Genomic DNA, 20,702 nt, shown 5'->3' with positions numbered 1-20,702 from the left:
TGAACATCATGAGCACGAGAGATGCGCCAGAATACCTAGTCCTATATTCTGATGCGCCAGAGATCAAATATTTAATTTATTATCTTCCTTTTTTACTTAACTTTGAAATGGACACGGTTTTTATGAATCCCGGGGCAATGCGCCCCCCCTCTTCATCATCCATTTTTGAGATAGATTTTGGAAATTATTTTTTAGCTATATATAATTTCCAACATGAAAAATATAAATGTGTAAAAAGAAATAAATTCTAAAAATAAAATAATAATTTATTAAGACAATTCAATCAGTTTGATTTCACCTTTTTTCGGAGATACCACAACCCACGTCCATTCTTAAAATCGATGTGAGATGCCTCAATGCCATGCGTCCTCCCACGCATAAACCACTTATACTTTTAAAATACCATCAAAATTTAATTTTAAAATACCATAAAAATGCACCACCCATGAGCTGGAATAGTTGAAAGAGTAAATTGTTAAATTGTGGACAAATTAGGAACTTTAATAAATTTCCCATTCAAAAATTAGAAATTCTACGATGTGCTGCCAAATCATATTAAGACATACCGAGCTCTCCTCCCTTCCATATTGAGGTTTCAAATATTCCAAGTTTTCTTTAAAAAAAGGCCTAACATTGAGGTTCGCCGGAAGTCTCTATTTAAAAAGGATTTCTGTTCACCAAGCCAATTTCCAATATTTCATGAGAAAATGGCTTCATATCCAAGGAGGTATGAAACACAACATCACGCTCATGGAGAGAGATGTCTCTAATAAAACTCTCTAAGAGCGTGTACAGCAAGTTGTATTTTAGCTTTACAACTACATGCACATTATTTATTTCAAAATCTTTTTAAGTTCATAAATATTTTGTTGGGATCGTTTATAAAGATAATTTATTTTTTGTATACGGAAGTCACAATCATTCTTGTCCTTAAATTTCAAATGGGTGGTTATAAGAGTAACATTGAATAAACACAAAGCTCATAAAAAAATAGCTAGAACCTTGTGACTCACCTCGAGCCATCCAAATTGACATTGAACAAATAAGAATGATTGTGATATCCATATACAAAAAGTAAAATGGTCTCTTTGTAGACAACCCTATTTTGTTTTTCTAAAATAATAAAATGGGATGAATACGGTAACTAGAATAATAACTGTGAAAGCACTATAATTTTGAAATTCCAAAAATTTATGGCCATTATTCTTTTTTCTAAGATTAACCAAGAGAATCAAGTCACAATAATAAAACGTTAATATGATGAGGGCTTGTTTGGATGTATTCGTTATTACTGATAATTCATTGTTTCAATAAAACTAATCACTATAATGAATTATTTGTTGCTCAACTATGTTCCTCATAAAATCATGTGAGATAAACTTATTGACAATTGTACATACAAAATGATTTTTTTGAAAAGCCATATTTATTTCATTCAAAGTAATTTGCTACAAATCACATATTTTTAGTCAAATAATTATAAATAGATAAAATTTCCAATTCTAGATATCATAAATTTGTTCAATAATTCTATCTTTCCCATTGAAAGATATCTAAAAACCTAAATTAATTATTGCAAAAAAAATAAAAAATAAAAAATTTACCCACATAAATACTATCTCATGATATACATGTGAAGGAAGCTCCAATTTAACCTCACCGAGGAGTTGATTTCCTGAAAATTAGAGAAGGGTAGTCAGTAACGTCATACGGGTTAAATAAAAGAGAAAAATTAAAAAGAAGAAGAAGAAATTGTTGAAAAGGTGGGGGTGATAATTCAACTACTTCTCCATTCACAAGAACTGCCAATTTGATAATTTTTCCGCACAAATTTCTAGCTTTGCTTGTCTATATCCATGGAGCTCTTTGAAAACAAAAATACTAAACCCAGCTACAGTATCAACCAATGGTTTAGATTCAATCTAGACAAATCTGACAGTTACAACCTCATTTTGTATTTGAATTTTTATTTATTTTCTACAAATCAAAATCACTTGAAATTTTAAACATTTATTCTTCTCATTAAGGTGCATCTAATAAAAATATAAAAAAAATAATTTGTAAAATATAAATTAACTAAAATACCTCTAAAACGTTTATGGGTATTTTGATCTATTTATATTTTACAAATTATTAGTTTTTATATTTATTAGATTATCCTATTTTTGGAAAATAGACGCTTAAAAGTTCAAGTGATTTGCATTCATATAAAAAAAAAATGAAAATTCAAATACAAAATAAAGTTGTGACCATTGGATTGAGCCCCAGATTGAATCTGGGCCGATCTGACAGTCACAACCTTATTTCGTATTTGAATTTTTATTTTTTTTCTACAAATCCAATCACTTGAAAATTTAAATGTACATTCTACTCATCAAGGCACACCTAATAAAAATATAAAAAAAATATTTTACAAAATATATATTGACTAAAATTCCCCCAAAACGTTTTGACGGTATTTTGATCAATTTATATTTTTAAAATATTTTTTATTAAATTCTACTATTTTTTAAGAGTAGACGTTCCAAATTTCAAGTTATTTGGATTTATAAAAAATATGAAAATTCAAATACAAAATAAGATCGTGACTATTAGATTGAGCGCAAATTCAATCTTGCAGCTGTCAGCCCGTGAAATGACATAATCTTTTCTCATTTATATATATATATATATATATATATATATATATATATATATATATATATATATATATATATATATATATATATATATATATATATATGGATGTGGTTTTTATAGAGCCTAGGCTCTAAACAATCAAATTAAAGCCTTCTTTCAAATAGTATCGAAAATATAGTTTTAATATGGGAAATCTTTGTGATAGCCTTAAAAAATATTTTTTTATTTATTAAAAAAGTTTAAAGCTTAAAAAATGGTGTAGATCAACAAATCTATAAAAACTTGAAAATCTTGAAAATTAAGAGTCCAAAAATGCGTTATAAAGTGCACTATTTCAAAAACTTGAAATCCATTTTTTTCGCATGTCCATGCATCTTGATGTCGAGATGATCAATTTGAAGATCTTTGGGCATCAAACAACTTCTAGTGAAATCTTTGAGGTAGGCTCAAATTTGATCGTTTAGAGCCTTGGCTCTATATAAAATTTTCCATATATATATATATATATATATATATATATCATCTCTTCCTCTCTCTCCCTCTCTCTCCATGAGGCAAAAAAGCTCAACCCAATCCAGGAAAACTCCAGGGCTCTAAAGAAGACCCGGCTTGGACACATTCCTTTCTTCCTCCGAGAACCCCAATCCCCTTTTGCTTTTCACAAATCCCCAAAAAACCAAACCATACAGAATAAATATGATGAATTGATGGCTTCAACATCGAATTCCTCAAGGACACAACCATCCCCAACTTTCCCCTCATACAACAACCAAACCTCTCAGCCTCATTCCTCCAGCTCAACTCAGTTCCCCCATGGAGGCGACCTGCTATGTTAACGCCCTTGCATCTTTCCCTACCATTCTGCCCTTTAACACAAGGACCTCTGCAACTTTCCTCAACTACTCTCTCAGCTCAAAGCCACAAAAGGTGCTCACACATTATGCTTGCAGCAAATCTTGCCTCACCACCCATTGCTTCACGAGGAGAGATGTTGCAGGTGACGCCATCCCTGAAAGTGCCAAAGGCCCACTCGATAACGATGACAACCCCACCTTTAATTCCTCCTCCACCATCAATAATAAAAGTGATTTCCTTCTCTCAGAGACAAACACCGAGGGCCTGGTCTTCGACCTTGGTTGCAGAAACTCTTGGGATAGTAAAGAAATCGGGTCTCCTGTTATAAGGAGATATCTCAGTGATGATGAGGAGAGATGGTGCATGTGGTACCATGGGAGGGGTGACCAGACCTGCGATTCTATTGGGTTTGCAATCTCTTCAAATGGGGTCCACTGGGAAAGGGGTTCCGGACCTGCCAGAACCACAGAAGATGTGGGGTTAGTTATGCATTGTAGTCAGGACTGGTGGGCTTTTGACACCGAGAATATCAGGCCTTCGGACATCCTTATAATGTCTAGTAACAGAGACAGGGCATCAATTGGGGTTTACTGGCTCTATTACACAGGTTTCAACTCCGAAGAGATTGACATGATGACGAAGCCCCCAATTGGAAACCCGGACAGGGGCTCCGGGAGCCACCAAATTTTTAGGTCATTACCCGGTTTGGCAATGAGCCAGGATGGGAAGCATTGGGCAAGGATCGAAGGAGAGCACCACAGTGGTGCATTGATCGATGTGGGTGGAGAGGGGGAGTGGGATTCGACTTTTATAGCCTCACCACAGGTTGTTTATCACTGTCGCAATGATCTAAGGATGTATTATCATTCTTTTGACATGCAGGCCGGGTGTTTCTGCATAGGCCTCGCGAGATCTAGAGATGGTATAAAATGGGTAAAATTGGGAAAAATAATGGGAGGTGGGTTGCCTGGATCATTTGATGAGGGGGGTGTTATGGGCCCGCAAGTGGTGAGTAAGATAGGGAAGGAAAGTGGAGAAGGGTATGTCATGGTTTATGAAGGGTTAAAGGCAGATGGGTCTCGAAGCATTGGATTGGCAGAATCACCAGATGGATTGAAAGATTGGAGGAGGTGTAGCGAAGGGGTGGTGGTTTTAGGACCCTCAGCAGAGAAGGATAGATGGGATAATGGAGGGGTGGGTTCACCAAGTGTAGTTCGAATGGATGGAGGAAATGAATGGAGGTTGTATTACAGGGGATTTGGGAAAGTAGGGAGGTCAGGTATCGGAATGGCTGTTTCTGATGATGGACTCAAAACTTTCAAGAGATGGAAAGGATTTCACCTGTGAGGAAATCTGCATGTGCGTGTGTGTGAATGAGGCTGATTCAACAGCACCTTTTTTTTGGAACTAGTAAATCAAAGACATACCTTCTTTCTGAGTTTATGCAGGAAAAAGGCCTCATAGTTATGATTCTGCTGTATGAAATAATGACCACTATCAGAGTAAATAGAAAAGACAAATTGGTTTAGCATGCAGAACTCTAATATATGTTATTCAAGTTATTGCCTGTATGGAACGGATGGCATTTATCTTGAGTACACAATTATTCAACATTTAAATTCTTGTGAACGTCTTATATGGATATCTAAACTCTTTTATGTTATTTGTGGATGTAAGTTGTTTTTTAGAGTCAAATGGGGACAATTTGACTTTCTGGCACCATGTTGTTCAATTATTTGTCACAAGATCCGCAATGGGAAGAGAGTTCCTAGGATGGGTATTAAGTCTAGCAAGTTAAGTAGATGGTGCTAGTATTCTGCTTGTGCATGCACAGCTCCACGCAAGCAGAGAGGCTAGTGCCATGTGAGCGTGAATGATTCGCTTGGGTGTGCAAAGAAGCTTTTGTTAGACGTACACCATGAGAAAGAGAAAGATGATCGAGCAATACCGTTTAGTTAAATTTTCTATTCAATATTACTCTTCAATCATACCTAAGTCACATTATTTCGTCATAGATATTAGATTTGAAGTAACAAAATTATACCACTATGTCAACCAACAACCATCCGCCCAAAGAGCAAAATCAACAAAGAATTAAAGACAAAATTATTCACATAAGATGCTTACATGATATCGTGATTTATGACCATGCCAATGTCAATTTGATTTCCACCAAATTATAGTCTAACATATGATCCATCAAAAGAGAAAAACCAAGAAAACTTTTAAATTAATACTTATAAATTAACCTTACGATCAAACTAAAGCTGTATTAAAAAAAAGCCAAGCTGTAAAAACTATACTTCCAAAGAGTAAAGATAGGCAGAAAAAGGTCGAAAAACAGTAATGATAATAAACATCAATTATATTTTAGACTACGGTCTCACTTTGATCTGAAAAATTAAAAAGCCCAAAAAACAATTTATGTAAAAGAGAAAAAGAATTATGCCAAAGAACAAAAGCAGATGAGGAAGCTACCTAGATTCCAAACCTCACGACATATTTTGTTTCCCGTGAGGAGTGATAGGTCCTACTTCGGATTAGTGGTAGTTAATTGGAGTCAGAGTCTGTTGTGACCATTTGATGTGCATCTTTGGGTTCTATGTCAGTAATGGATGCAGGCCGTTCAGAATTAACTCTTGCCCTTGTATGATCTTTGGTAGAATCCCCGCTGATGTCCTGCATAATAATGGATCTGTGATACAGTCATAATTGCCAGAAAAATGACAAGAACAGGAAAATCAATAGCACCACGGATGTACCGAGCCATTGTAGACATGCACATAACTAGTACATAGTGTGTGCATTGGAAAGCATGAATGGCAAAATGCAAGTGCATATTTTCCATGGTTTTGAAAAGTGAAGCAAGGAAGTGTATATCAATACTAACGATATAAAGAAGTCTGTATGTGTATTTTTCATTTACAGAAAAATCTAGGAAATTAAAACTTTTAAAGAAATAATAACTATAAAAAAGGAAAATTTGGATTCTTAATATAATGATATAATACAAATTTATTTTCTATAGCAAATTTTATCAAAATAAACTATTAGTTCTACATATTTACGGCAAATTTTAATTATAATATTTGAAGAAATAACATAAAATGTCATATGTTATTACTCGCTCTAAAATAATCTAGCTAATTAAAGGGAAAATTATCAAAAAACCCATGTGAGGTCAACCCTTTAATATTGAAACCATCTTCTTTGATTTAATTTTAAAAATACCCTTAGAAAGACACAAGATTATGACTTGGAATAGTGTCAAAAGTGTAAAATGAAATACATGTCATAGGTATTTTGAAAAATTTCTCCCAATCAAATATTTATGATAAACCTCATACATTTGAAGGAATGTATCGTATAATATTGATAAATTCAATTTATCCAAGAAATGAAGTATACAGTTGTGATTAGTAACACATCCTATCTCAATTTTAATTTAGGTCATCTGTGTCCTTTGAGTGTGGCTTCGCAATGATAATGATGAACAATCTACCAGCCTAACCCTTTTTTAGCACAAAAATTTAAGTTTTGGGGAAAATGTTGAGGTAGAGTGCAGTCTATGCAATGGCCCTTGATATGCAGTATGAGATTTAATACAATCTGCTTCTCATAAAGAAGACAGTTAGGAACTGGTTTATTGAATGTATCAAAAGATAATGGATATATATATGCAACATACTTTTCCTTGATAATGGATCCGAGCAGCACCACAGCAGCTCATTAATAATGCCTGTATACTGTTCTCACTTGGAGATTGTGATTGTTTAGACAATAAGATGACTAAAATTAACAGCTACACGACAAGGATAACAGGCAAGATAATCTCTTCTTTAAAAAAAAGAATATTGTTTTGTAGAGAATCATAAGATATAAATTTCTCCTGAAACTGCTACTTCCATTCTATATTCTTGTTTTACCTATAAGGAATGAAACTATAACATAAGAAATAAACCAAGTTCAGTTGCTAATTGAACAATAAAATGAAGCCCTGGGAAGAAATGGTAACTTTTTATCCATTTGTTACCGTAACCAAGTGAAAATTGTGACAACAGAGTAAAGAAATTATGGATGCCATTCTTCACCTTTTTACCCTGCTGAATTGACTCGCTGGCATGCAGCCAGATGGTGCCAAAATACAAAGATGCCACTAGTAGCAAGATGGGCCCCACCCTTGGATCTCTCATTCGATCATAAATATCCGTACCAATGCTCTGTAATTTTAACTTAATTGATTTGCTTGTGGACACAATCCCTTCAGCCCCTTTGGACCAGAGCGGGTTAGCATCCTCAGGAATAAGTTCTGGAGTCTTCATCCTCTGTATGCAATATAGAGAAACAGAATTGAGATATAACATAAAATACATCCAAATCAACATCCTCAAGAAGTAAGAAACTGTATTATTTATTTTCAACATGTAATGCATAAGCAGACGTGAATTTCTTGAACCTAATTTGCCTCTGCAATCTCAGAAACTCGGATCAACCCCTAAGTTCCCTAATAGAGTGGCTGATTAAAGTAAAACTAGTGCATTTTCAATTGGGGGTGGGGGGGGGTGTGGGGAATCCAAACTAGCTTTGGACAGGTTGTAATATCTAAGCTAACTTCAAGTAGGTTCTCATGCTCATGTGGCCTAGTATGATCATGGAACTAGTAGTGCTCTGAATCTCATCAATGCCTTCATTGCCAAAAGCTTGGATCCATCATTTTCTGTAGAAGTAGACTGAGAGGAAACTTACAAGACATGCTTGCAGTCCAATAGCCACACCTAATACAACCAGTGAAAAAGAAACTCATGCGAGTTCACTCGGACTTGGCAGGCTGCTGAGTCCAGAACACCCCCCTTTGTTTAAATCAATTATAATTGATATCTAATTAAATTTGCATATGATTTTTATGAATTTTAATCCATTTTTCTTAGTCATTCTAAGAAAAATGATATTTAATTAGTTTTCTATACTTTGAAAACTTTTTCACATCTTATATATTTTTTTTTTGTTGTTTATCATTTCTTTTTTTCTCTTTTTTTTCCAATTTTACCAAATTTTTAGTTTTTTTCTTTTTTTTTGGTCCTTTGCAAGGCTCGGGAGGGACTCGGGCAAGTTGACTCAGAATCACCCTAGTTCACTCAGCTTGAGCAGGATACGAGTTCCGAGTCCAACCCATGCTTAAAAACATGATTATAACAAATACACAGCACCAGATTGATACAGCAAGAGCAAGCTCTAAGCCATCTACTACAGAGTGGTAAGGGTCTAGTTTGAGCCACCTGGTAGCCATTTGCACCCACACTCCCATTCACCCAGAGATTGTAGTAATCTAATGAGAGAAATGTCTATTGTAGAAGGAATGGGCTCTAGTCCTGGGTGATCAGGGTAGCAGGTTTCACAACATGACATCTAGAGTTCCATTGCTATTGAGGTCCTAAGTTAACAATCAAAAAAAAGAAATGTCTACTACGAAGATCCATGTTTTGGATGAAGAAAGAGCTCAACCGATGCGAATACTTGGGATTGAAACTGCATTCATTTTAACTGACTAGATTATAAAATATCTATATTTTGACTTGCCCTCCTCACTGCACACAGTAAAACTTGAAGGGGAAGGAGAACTTTATGTGTGACAAGTGCAGATACACAAAACCTTAACCCCTGATAAGACAAAACGGACAAGGTCTAGCAGGCTAAATCACTTATAGAAATCCTAACCTTAAATATGCTTACTCTTAATTCCAGTTCATTATTTGATAATGGATATAAATGCCACATCCAAAGACATGCACTCTTGACATGGACAAGAAGTTGCTAATAAAAAAGCTCTATGATCACAAAGAAATCTATTTAAAGAGCATTCATGACCTAATTGAACTTAAAGTTGCAGAAAAATAATATAGTCAAAGGCTGTCATGTCACATCATTCAGAAGCCAACCAATACGTTATCTTCATACCAAATAGATGGGATTTCCATTGTTATGAGCTAAACCAATTAGCACATCAAGATCTGTCCAGAATATTCATAACTGCCACTTACAAAGAAGGGTAAATTTTTAGAGTCTCCATCCTTGATAATCTGTGAGATCCATTCCAGAATCTGCCATAGAACACAGATTGTGATGAAATAAAAATAAAATAAAATAACTGCAGGAAAAAGATGGAAGTGGTATCACATAGCAAAGAAAGCAACAGTGTGAATCTATCTTAACTATCTGCTACCTTTAAGATCATATTGATTTTTCAAATTAGTTGGAGCAATCACATGATGGAAGCTCATAAAAGGAAAGAACTGAGATGAAATTTGAGGATTACGAGAAGTGGGAAGTTAACGGTTAAGCCTTATGCACCCCAGTACACCAACCCAACACCTCAACAACAAAAACATCCCAGGTCAATCATATTTAACATCAATGACTCAACACCACTAGCTCCCAACATTTCCTCAAACCCCAAATGCCAGTTGCCTAAAAGATTCCAATTCACCAACTTGTATATTTGTAAGATGTGCCAATTATATGGCAAAAGATTGGTTAATGCTAGTATGACCAGGAATTCAATTGGAGATGAAGAACTTGCCCAGTCGTGCGGCTAGCCATAGTATTGTTAATTTAAAAGAATAATCAAAGAAATAGAGTCGGCAGAAACTAATATTTCCACTCTTGAAAGAACAGCAAATGAACTATCGGTCATCCGCAAAGGGGCCATCTCATTATATGAAGACCAAAACCATGGGTCTAGAACAAGATATGCAAACCTTGTAATTTCATTGTGTATAGACATTTGGAACATGCAAGGCAGTACTGACAGTTATATTTTCATTCCTTCAGTCTATACACTAAGCTTTCGTTCATAAACAAGGCTCAATTCTTCCCAATGAAGAAAAGGAAAGGGATACAACAGGAAAGGTATCAACGAGCAAGAACAACAAAATTTAACAAAACAAACTACAAGAAAATATTGTGCTTCCAAAACAAGAAACAAATTTGTCAAAATAAACTTCTCACAACTAGGCAGATAAGATCATTCCTATAGCAATTAATAACATCTTGTAAAAGGTCATAAGAAACTCTTATTATAAGAAACTCTTACAGATGGAATTACACTCGAACCATTGTATCTAGCCACAAGCTGTGATGCCAGATGATCTTCTTCCTCCTCTCGTAATGTATCCCAAATTGTTTTCGCAGGTCTCTCAACCTTTACAGCAACTTTTGAAGAATTCTGGCTATAGCGTACAATAAATAGTTGTGGTACATCAACAGGATCGTCGTATCTTCGAGGGCCACAGGTTTCATAACCATACTCCGAATAAAGATAGAAAAAACAATATTTCTGAATAAAATAAGACAGTGTTATTGCATTGAGCTATATAAAATAACATTAAAATACAGAAAAGCAATGCTTGAGATGTTAGAAATTGCAAAATCTCACTATGCAATCTACCTAATGGGGGAGAAAAAAAACCCTCACCATATGATGACAGAAAAGGTATCATAAATAATGTTAAAGAAAAGTGACTATGAAAAGGAACACCAACAAACCTCCCATTTATCAGAAAAAGAAAAGACCAACAGATCTTCCCCTCACACTACCATTACAGATCTGACACCATGGGCCCACTACCTTTCGCTTCAGGGGGTAGACCTAGCCCTATGGCACATTCGTTTTTGGTTAAGTGGGATTCCCAAGAACTCATACAGATTCTATTCAAGCCCTTGTAACTTGTAGATATGCTGTAATTAATAGAAGAAACATAGAGATATTTACCCATCAACGAACTTCAGAACAATTGATTATTAAACAATGATCCAAACCAAACAAGCAAGAGGAAAATTGGAAAAATTTAGAGCAACATGCTAACAAACAAGGAAATGATGCATAGCTTTTCAGTATGACTTTTCATTCATCAACCACAAAAGAAAATAGAAACCAACATTATCATGAATTTGAAAGATTCAAACAACTTTTAAAGAGTAACAAAGCACATATGACTAGGCGGTATTTAAAACTACATGAGCTTGATAAAAATCACCTGTCTATGTCCTAGCACACTAGCACACCCAATCATAGTACTCTTTTTTAAGCAAGGCAGTGGTCATTTTTCCCCCCTATACTTAATTATGCATTCTCACTCCACGACGATGCCAAGACACACTTTGTGGAACCCTTTTTCAAGGTCTTCTCTGCACACAACCATCACCACCACCACCAACATCATCTTTCACATGTAGAAGCAACATCACCACCATGATTGCAGCTAACTCCCATTAGGCACTAAAGAAAGATGACTTTCCCAGACCTCAAATTCATGGGCTATGGTGATTCCATTGATTTCTCCTTTTTCTCAAGCCAACCTCGCCGGTTGACTTTCTGCTCAAAATCATCAAGAAATTGTCTGCTTCCAGTTACATTTATGTAGCAAAATTGTAGCCATAACCGGAAAAAATCCCTTGTTCAAGCTTCCATAAAGTACTAGTCAACATGCTCTACTTTTGGGTCATGCAGTCATTTATGCTCCTACCCTTGATCCCTTTCCCTACTTAAGTGGAATGGGACAACATTCTGCACAATAATGGTAAAGTGTAGCCTAGCCAAAAAAGTAACTGTTAAAGAGTAAATTAAAAAAAAAATACAGAAATAAAAATAAACTAAAAAAATACTCTTTCATTACAAGTTTGGGACCTGAAAGCCAAATTATTTTTAAATTCAAATTACTTTTATACTCTAGAACGAATAGAGAAGAGAAAAACCTAATATAAAATATGAAATCTTAGGCCGGATTTTTTTTCCAAAAAAACAGTTTAAACAGTTTATGATATTCTTTTGGAGAACGATGGTTTCTGAGAAAAACATTGCTTAATTGCCTAAGATCCTAAACGATGATCTATAGGAGTATTCAGGGAAGTTTTCCTGACACCGAAACCCTACCCTCAGCCTTAAAACCCATTAGCCCCAAAGAAATATAAATGATATTTTTTCCACAAGCCCAAAGAGAAGGCAACTATGACAGAAGGATCCATCTTACGATGCAGATGATAAGGGCAATCACCTAGATTCAACGGCCTAAAGAAACCCCAAAACTCTAAATCAAATGGCACCTAGGTCATTAAACTAAACTAGATAAGAGAACAGCGTGCTATTTTCTTTGGTCTTCAAATTAGGATGTTTCACACTGACCAAAACATCACTCAACAAACAATAAAAACAATACCAATACCCATATGGAATTTAGCAAAACTCCCACTCGCATAGTGTGGGGTTTCATACTGGTATGTAAAAGCAGCGGCATATATTTTGACGCAATAGCACATAAAAAGCAGCTGCATATACTATGACACAATTGCGCATAAAAAGCAGCTGCATATACTTTGACACAATTGCGCATAAAACTGAGCACAAAGCATTCAATATCAAAATACTTATATAAAGCAAGGTGACTTGCCACGTAGTAGACGTTTCTAAAGATCAGCTACTATCCCCTAAACACGTGAAGGGGACCAACTGTCTGCACACCTTCAAACCAACACGGGAGTTCATCTTCATCCACATGAAGCCAGTCTCATCTGGGTTGCAATTGGTTCCATTATAATAAAAAACACAAGGTTAAGTTATCAATGGAAATCCTCCCAACCAGTGGCTATCTTCAAGATCAACTTTAATCATGAATCGTCCTACTGAGGAGGGCACTCATGCTCCATGAAAACACTTCCTAGAGGCTTTGAATCTTTGGACTTATAAAATATGCGAATTTTGAGGTGCTTCCTTAGCCTGCCTTCCAGATTATAGAGTACTGCATTAGTTCTTATATGGGAAAAGAACCTTCAGTATAGGTTAGAAAACACAAATAATCGCGATGTTTATCATCTTCGCCATCATAAAAAATGTAAGCCGAAGGAAGACAACAATGTAGGAAAAAATGTGCAACATGGTTTGTATCTCTAATAGAAAATTTTATGCCATTGTCCAAGGATAATGTGATGATGCGATGTACAATCATTTCATAGAACAGTTCTACCATTATTAGAATGTTGAAAAGTTTAGTACTATAGAACACATGATGCAACTCACTTTTTGGGCTTCTCCATCCAACCATGCAAAAGTCAACCGTTTGTCTTGTAGAGCTTGGACAGCAAGTTGTGGGACTGGAAAATCATCCTTGTCAGAAATGTCTGTGGCAATTTCATCTGACAATATATCTTGGACCCTGCGCATGGTCTGTCTGCAAGTTAGATCAATCTCATTCACATGAAAAAGCAATAGAAGAAACTCAAATGAATAATGCACACAGAGGCTATTCTCTTAACTGAAACTGCTAATAGGGGAAGGTGTGAATTTAAATCCTCAACAAACAACAAGACTTGCAGAGTACAAAAGCATAGAATACAGAATAGAAACTTACTTCACGCATTTGATTAAGTTCTGGGCTAAGTCTTCCAGCAAGAATCACACAATACCAGGTTGTTGTGTGATTCCCGGCACGAGAGTAACCCCTAGCATCGCAACCCAGCTCCTTAGAAGTAACACTCCTAAGCTGGGGGAGCACTGAAAATTTATAGAATTTATGTCAGAAAGACAATGATGCTACAGACAGACACACTGGTACACACACACACACATACACACACACACACACACATATATATATATATATATATATATATATATATATATATATATATATATATATATATATATATATATATATATATATATATATATGTTTCTACGTATGTGCAAAAGCTCATGTAAACATGCCTATATTTCTGCATGCATAGTATGGGGGTAATGTAATTTCTATGCAACAGCCAAAAATGCATATCATTCTAAAGAATGGGATTAAGCTTTTCAAGAATCACTTAACGGAATGAAAATAAGTTATTAAACTATGTGTCTTTGATAGCCAGCAAGTGCATTTTTGGTGGCATGGACACATACAGGATTTGAATTTAATGAGTTATTATAAGTTAAGCATTTAATCAAAAAAATAAACTTTTTTAAACACAAAATGAAAAATAACATATCTGGTACATAAACTTATAAATTAATCATACATATGTACATGCATGCAAGGACACATGCATACATATATGTTTGTATGAATATACAAATAATTTCAAGGAGATCATCAAATTGACAATTTACGCATTGAATTTCTTATGTCTAGTAAGCGATAAAAATATTATTACCTTATGTATGTATGTATGTATGTATGTATGTATGTATGTATGTATAATTGTATACTATTGCCATATTTCATCATTACATAATAGTGTAGGGTTAGTTTGGTCTATACCAAAATATACATTGTATACAAACCCTATTAATGTTTTGTTATTTCTGTAATGAGAACCCATTAAAGAAGATTTATCTTTCTCCCATTTCCTCTCTCTTTGTCTCTACACATCTTCACCTCTCCAAAGTTATCAAGTAAGGGCGACAGAAATACATATGTAGGCTGACCAACCCGAGAGATGGCTAGATGCCCTCCCAAGGATCCCATGCTACAAAAACGATTCAATATCATATTCAGGTCAATGAAAATAATAGAAATGACAATGAAACGCCCTAATAAAAGTAAGGAATTGAAAAAGAAAACCTATATGGAATAAGTCAATCGGAGTTGATGAAAGGAGTGGCTATGTAGAATTCCAGACTATAAATTCAAAAGATCTCTTTCTTTCTTTTCTTAATTTGTGAAAATTCTACTTACAGATGCCACAATGCAATAAAAACAAAATTACTACAGTCTAAGAGCTTTAAACCTTACAGCCAAAATAAACTTTATTCAAATTGAATATAAACTAACACTTTTAGGAAGAAAAAATAAGACAAGAACAACAAAAATAAATTAAAGGACTGAGGGAAGACTTACTGGACTGTTTGCCTAGACTTACCCCAAAGGGTTTAGCACACCCCCACACCCAATCACCTGATCAATGACACACTTAATCCGAGAACCTGTTAAATCCACAAATCTGAACTGGGAAGCACCTCTAGAACAGCTTTTTCTGAGAAACTTCTGGGGCTGAGAGCATGGGTTGAAATTAGGGTTTTATTAAACCCTTTAAACCTAGGGGCATGCCACAAAGTGGCACCTCCTCTAATCTAAAGCAAGGGCTGAGCATGGCCCCCCTTCTTGGCTATGTTTTAGAGGTGCACGGAACCTAGACACTTATGGGAGGTGGCATGCGACCTTCTTAGAGAAAAGAGAGAGAGAGAGAGGTGGCGCGGAGGAGAGAGACAGAGGAGAGAGCAATGTGTAAAAAATAGATAGGTGACCTGGATCGGCCACTCGAAAACCGGGTTAGATAGGCGGATCAGCAATATGAATTGCAGAATCGGCTGGATCGGCCAATTTCGGCCTTAAAAAACTTAAATATCACTTAAAAAACCCTAAAACTAGTGTTTTTGTGTTTCCAAGAAAAATGAAGGTGGTGCATTATGTACTTCATTATTTTGCATAAATATGTGAATATTGAGACGTCATTCCATGTCTGGATGTTTATTGATATCAACCAATTTTTTATACTAATTTTGATGCAAGATTTTTATAAAAAAATTTGTAGTCATTTTGATATTTTTAGCAAAGAAAAGAGGGAGAAAGTGATTTTTTATGTTAATTTTATTTTAATACTAATGTGTATTTCTCAATGCCCTTTTTATGAATGCCTCTCTCTCTCTCTCTCTCTCTCTCTCTCTCTCTCTATATATATATATATATATATATATATATAGAAAGGTAGAAGCACCCATTACTTTTTTTTTCTTCTTGAATATTGTTTTACTATGCATAGTAGTTAAAACATTGTTCTCGATGAGGGCAAACCTTGTGGTGAAGGCCGAAAAGCTCGACAAAATATAAAGCAGGACTGAGATTGTACTAGATGGAGAAGACGGAGAAGTTACTTTGGAGGGAGGATATTTTAGGAGATCAAATGCACTGCTACTTGTGATGATCAAGAGGTACTTGGGGTGTTTGTTTTTTTGCAGTCTTAATTTATGTATTTGTTTTTCTCCAATATATTGGATTCTAGTATTTTATTTTTTCCCCAATATATAAGAAGAATCCATTGGAATTTACGTGTCTTCCCTCTTTTTACTTTATTTTTTTATATGGTTTTTGTTTTTGATGGAAAGAGGGGGTGGGACGGTTGTCATGCAAGTACTGGCATTTTTATCCCACATTGAAGAATTTGGGAATGATGTGGGTGGGGCAGGCCTATAAAAGGGCCATATGAGAACTTGAGAAAACAATGGGAATTTCACATGCAACATCATGTGAATATAATATCCCACGTGATCTCACAAGGTTGCAATGGGCCATCCCTTTCCAATTAAAAAATTACTATAAAGTTGAAAGGTTTAAAATAAGTGGGAACTGCATGAGGCCTACTCAATTATTAAAATCATAAATAAAAAAACACTTTGAAAAAGGAACTAGTTGGATAACCCCTTCCTGTTCATCGGTTCAAAAGTAGGTTGGATTGCCGGTTCTCTGACAGAATTGGTGATTCTACCAGTGAACCCACCAAATCATGGGAGGAACTGGTCAGTTCCCGGTGTATGTTGAGAACAAAACGGCTCTAATGATACCTGATCCGGATCGGGTGACGCCTATCCAGATCACAATTTTTAAAACCCTGAGAGAGAGAGAGAGAGAGAGAGAGAGAGAGAGATATATTAGATGTGTAGCGAATGAGGTGTCAACCCCCCTTTATATAGGCCTCAAGGACAATATGGCGTTCCAATCAGATTAGGATTCAACATTATTTAAAATACTTATTTAATCTATGAGGTGAGAGAGAAATTAATTTGAGTCATCCATCTATATGATCAACCATCATGATTTAGAGAAGAAATTTAGGAACGTTGTCCCCTAAGATGTGACCCATATCCACTTCTAATTTATCTAGATTTGACCAGTCAAAACTTTATTTTCTAGAATTATCTAAAATTCCTTTTCTCTCAAAAGAGGATAATAAGAAGGAATTCAAAATAATTGAAACTTGGTCAAAGATAATCTATATCCCACAAAATCTCACAAAAATAAAAAAATTTCCAAAAATATTTCCATCTAACATATTTTTAAAATAAATAAATCACATCCCAAGATTCCCAAAAATATGAAAACATGGGCATGACTCATATGTGGGGCATGTGTCCCTTGTAGGCCTCATATCCCACCCCAAGTGGGCTCCACAGATGTAGGGGCTGAAACCTTAGCAACCCCCCCCCCAAACACACACACACGCGGATCCCACCTATTTAGAACAATTTCTATCACCCTCTTATTTAGAGAATCACTGATGCAGGAAAATAAAGAAAAACATAAAAAACAGATTAATAAAACATCAAAACGGCCCAAATTTGAGTAATCTGGCATCCCTTGCACAAAAAAGTGACTCTAAAACCCTAAATGGGGCTAGTTGTCACAGCATGTTTTTACTATTAATGCCCCAAAAGTCTTAAAAACCTAACACCCCAGGCCTTTTTATAATATTATAATGAAAATACACCAAAACTATCCCCACTTAAGTTAACACTTTATAAAACATACCCCATAAGTCCCTTCACTTAAAAGAAAATATATTATGGCATTTTTACCCCGAACAAAAAAAGCAATGACATAAGTATTCTACCCTCTTTACCACACATCTCAAAAAATCCTAAAAACTATTAAAATTCCTAAAATCCCCCAAAAAACGTTCCTAAAAAAATCCTGGAAAATTCTAAATTTTAATTCTAAAAATTTATTAAGAAAAAATAAAAAATAAGGTAACATCTTGTCTTGCATCATTCTCCCCTAGTTGGAGAAAACTCGCACTCGAGTTTTGAAATAAGCTAAGATGAACTTTGCGTCAGTCCTACACCCTCCTTCAAACCGGATACTGAAAACACGATCCTAGGACTTGTGAGTTATTGGACTAATCAAAACATAACAGTTGTGCAGTGAAACTCAATCTTTGCAATCAATTGATATATCCATAAATACTTTTGAGAACCCCTCGAGGAAAGGATCATTATATGTTGATGGAAAAACCATGATATGTAGTCACATTAACTAGCTGAAAATGTATTAGTACAGCCAAACCCTGCTGAAATTGCCTTGGTTCAGCTGTAGAACACCTTCGAGATGAACATCTCCAACCCCTCGTTCAACAGCTTTCTCTTCCAAAGAGCCTTCATCTTCATCTTAACTATTGTCACCTTCTTTGTTTTCACCCGGTTCTTGATCAAAAATTGGATCATTACCTTCTTCATTTGAACACTTATCGAAGACTAGTGGAGAGTCCCAATCAATGACCTGTTGATGTTGGAAGCAAATTGACGAGAAATTCTTGGGTTTAACCAATCTGCCTAGTCTACTACTCGGGGTGTAATCATGCTGCCCAACCTATGCCTCCTCATGGTCACTAAATGTAACTTTTGACTCTTCTACCTCATTCCTCATCCTAAACAGGGTCTCCATCAGAAGCTAGCTTGTTGTCCTCTTCAAGGAACTCCTCTCGAAGGTTCACAAACTTTTTATTCAGGCGCCAAGAGCAGATGTGTCCGACACCTAAACACTTAAAGCACTTATTAATGCTACTGTTTGGATGATTTGCGAGAGTAGAACTGGACCCAACACCCATTGTATCCTGTTGTTTGGATGGGCCAGCAGGTCATGACGACTGTCCAGCCACCAAATTCCCACCTTGGCCCTTAAATTCACTCCCACGGCCACTTGAATTAACCGTGCTGAGTCCCACCTTGATGATGGACCCCTCTATTGAGCTTCAACCTTCATTACTAGGTTGTAAGCCTTAACTAATGTTCAGTAACGCTGCATAACCATTGCATCTTGTATAGATGTTCTCTGTCCATCAACATACCGAGCTAAGGACTGCTCCTCTCTTTCAACTACATCACTACACATCATCAACTTATAAAATTCATCAGCATACCCATCTATTTATCCTTGTTGGTGGTTGTGGCATTTAAAAGCCCAGAGAGCTTGCAAATATGCTATTTCATAGTAGAATATGCACTTCAATTGAAGTGTGTGTGTTATTGAGCAGTTTATGGCCCTGGTCATGTCCAAAACCCTTAGCTCTAAGCACATGGCACTACCGAAAAGGGTTTGCAGTGGGTCATCCAGTGTTAAGGTTGGAGAGATGCTCAGGGATGATGTTTGTAGGCCTGGCAAACTGTGTGATCTCCTATGTGCGATTGTAAGTCAGTGAGAGCAAGAGCCAAAGCCTCAACAAACTTCTACACGGCATGTACACATGACAATCGCATTACTAGGAAGCAACCCTATAGAGGGACACGTGTACATGTGCATAGAGGGAGCCTGCTTTGCACTGTCGTGACAAGTGCTAGATTTCTTTTAAAGAAGGGAACTGAAATCCACATTCCAGGATCATGGTCCTACTATTTATTATCCAACTGTGAAAAGCCAATAATGAGCCCCTACTTTGAGACTGTGGGTCATGGGTCTTTATTGGGTTCGATAAGAAAACAGTACTAGATCTTGGTTTCTAGGGCGAATGGAATGTCTTTATTGTCGCTTATTTTGACCCATTGGCACCAGTCCACTCCTAATATAATTTCTTTTGGTATTCTAAATGTCTTTATGACTTTGAAATATTTTTTCAGATTTTTTAATTTATTATTGCTGCAGTATTTTTCATAAAAGAGTATTTTTAAAATTTCAGTATTTTACAAAGCACATGTGAGGACCAAGGACCCAACCCCACACATGTATGCCACCCATGTGGGGCTGACATGTGTGTGCCACCCATGTGGGGCCTACATGAGCTCCTAGGGTGACACACCCTTTTTTTTAAGCAGAAGGGGGAGCACGCCACCTTTTTAGCTAAAAGGTGGCATGCCAATTTCTTTTATACAATAAAACCCCCACACAACTTTTTGTGGTAAATAAAAGGGCCACACCGTGTTTTTAGGAAGGGGAGGGGGGGGGGGCACGGTGAGGGTTTACAGTTGTTCAAAATTTAAAATAACATAGAAAATTTAATTCAAATTTAGATTTGGTTTCCTAACCTTATGAGAGATCTATGATACAGATGGATTACATTTCAACTTTTAAATAGGAATTGGAGTTAGGTCAAAGTCAAAGGGCATAATTCTTATATTTCCACCCAAAATCATAATAGCTGATTTTTAGAATGGATTTGTTTCTAATTAAATATCTCTCACCCCACAG

At 35.8% G+C, this 20,702-nt stretch overlaps 2 protein-coding genes across 8 annotated transcripts in view; one reads left to right on the top strand and one right to left on the bottom strand.

Annotated features, from left to right (window-relative positions):
• Nucleotides 1–1,407: 1,407 nt before the first annotated feature.
• Nucleotides 1,408–20,702, bottom strand: part of LOC18422038 (DNAJ heat shock N-terminal domain-containing protein) — a 62,124-nt gene continuing 42,829 nt past the window's right edge. For 2 of the 7 annotated variants that reach the window (XM_088866196.1, XM_006827258.4), the window contains exons 15-21: nt 13,896–14,038; nt 13,565–13,711; nt 10,586–10,828; nt 9,534–9,593; nt 7,587–7,820; nt 5,974–6,174; nt 1,408–1,675 (exon numbers count right to left, since the gene is read on the bottom strand). In XM_088866196.1, the coding sequence (XP_088722322.1) occupies nt 6,046–6,174; nt 7,587–7,820; nt 9,534–9,593; nt 10,586–10,828; nt 13,565–13,711; nt 13,896–14,038 (956 nt within the window). In that variant the 3' untranslated portion in view covers nt 1,408–1,675; nt 5,974–6,045. Of the gene's footprint in view, nt 1,676–3,209; nt 3,950–4,922; nt 4,971–5,973; nt 6,175–7,586; nt 7,821–9,533; nt 9,594–10,585; nt 10,829–13,564; nt 13,712–13,895; nt 14,039–20,702 lie in introns of all 7 variants that reach the window. The other 5 variants (XM_088866195.1, XM_088866194.1, XM_088866199.1 and 2 more) reach the window with 5 other exon arrangements.
• LOC18422046 (Arabinanase/levansucrase/invertase) lies at nt 3,454–5,214 on the top strand. The gene has a single exon (XM_006827259.4). It carries the CDS (start codon nt 3,454–3,456, stop codon nt 4,840–4,842), a length of 1,389 nt encoding a protein of 462 aa, XP_006827322.1. The 3' UTR covers nt 4,843–5,214.

Source organism: Amborella trichopoda, chromosome 4 (assembly GCF_054954075.1).
Source record: "Amborella trichopoda isolate Santa Cruz 75 chromosome 4, AtrichopodaSantaCruz75HAP2 v2.0, whole genome shotgun sequence".
In the NCBI taxonomy this organism is placed as follows: Eukaryota; Viridiplantae; Streptophyta; class Magnoliopsida; order Amborellales; family Amborellaceae; genus Amborella; species Amborella trichopoda.
The sequence above is the reverse complement of the archived record's forward strand: the minus strand, read 5'-3'. Positions and strand labels throughout refer to the sequence as shown.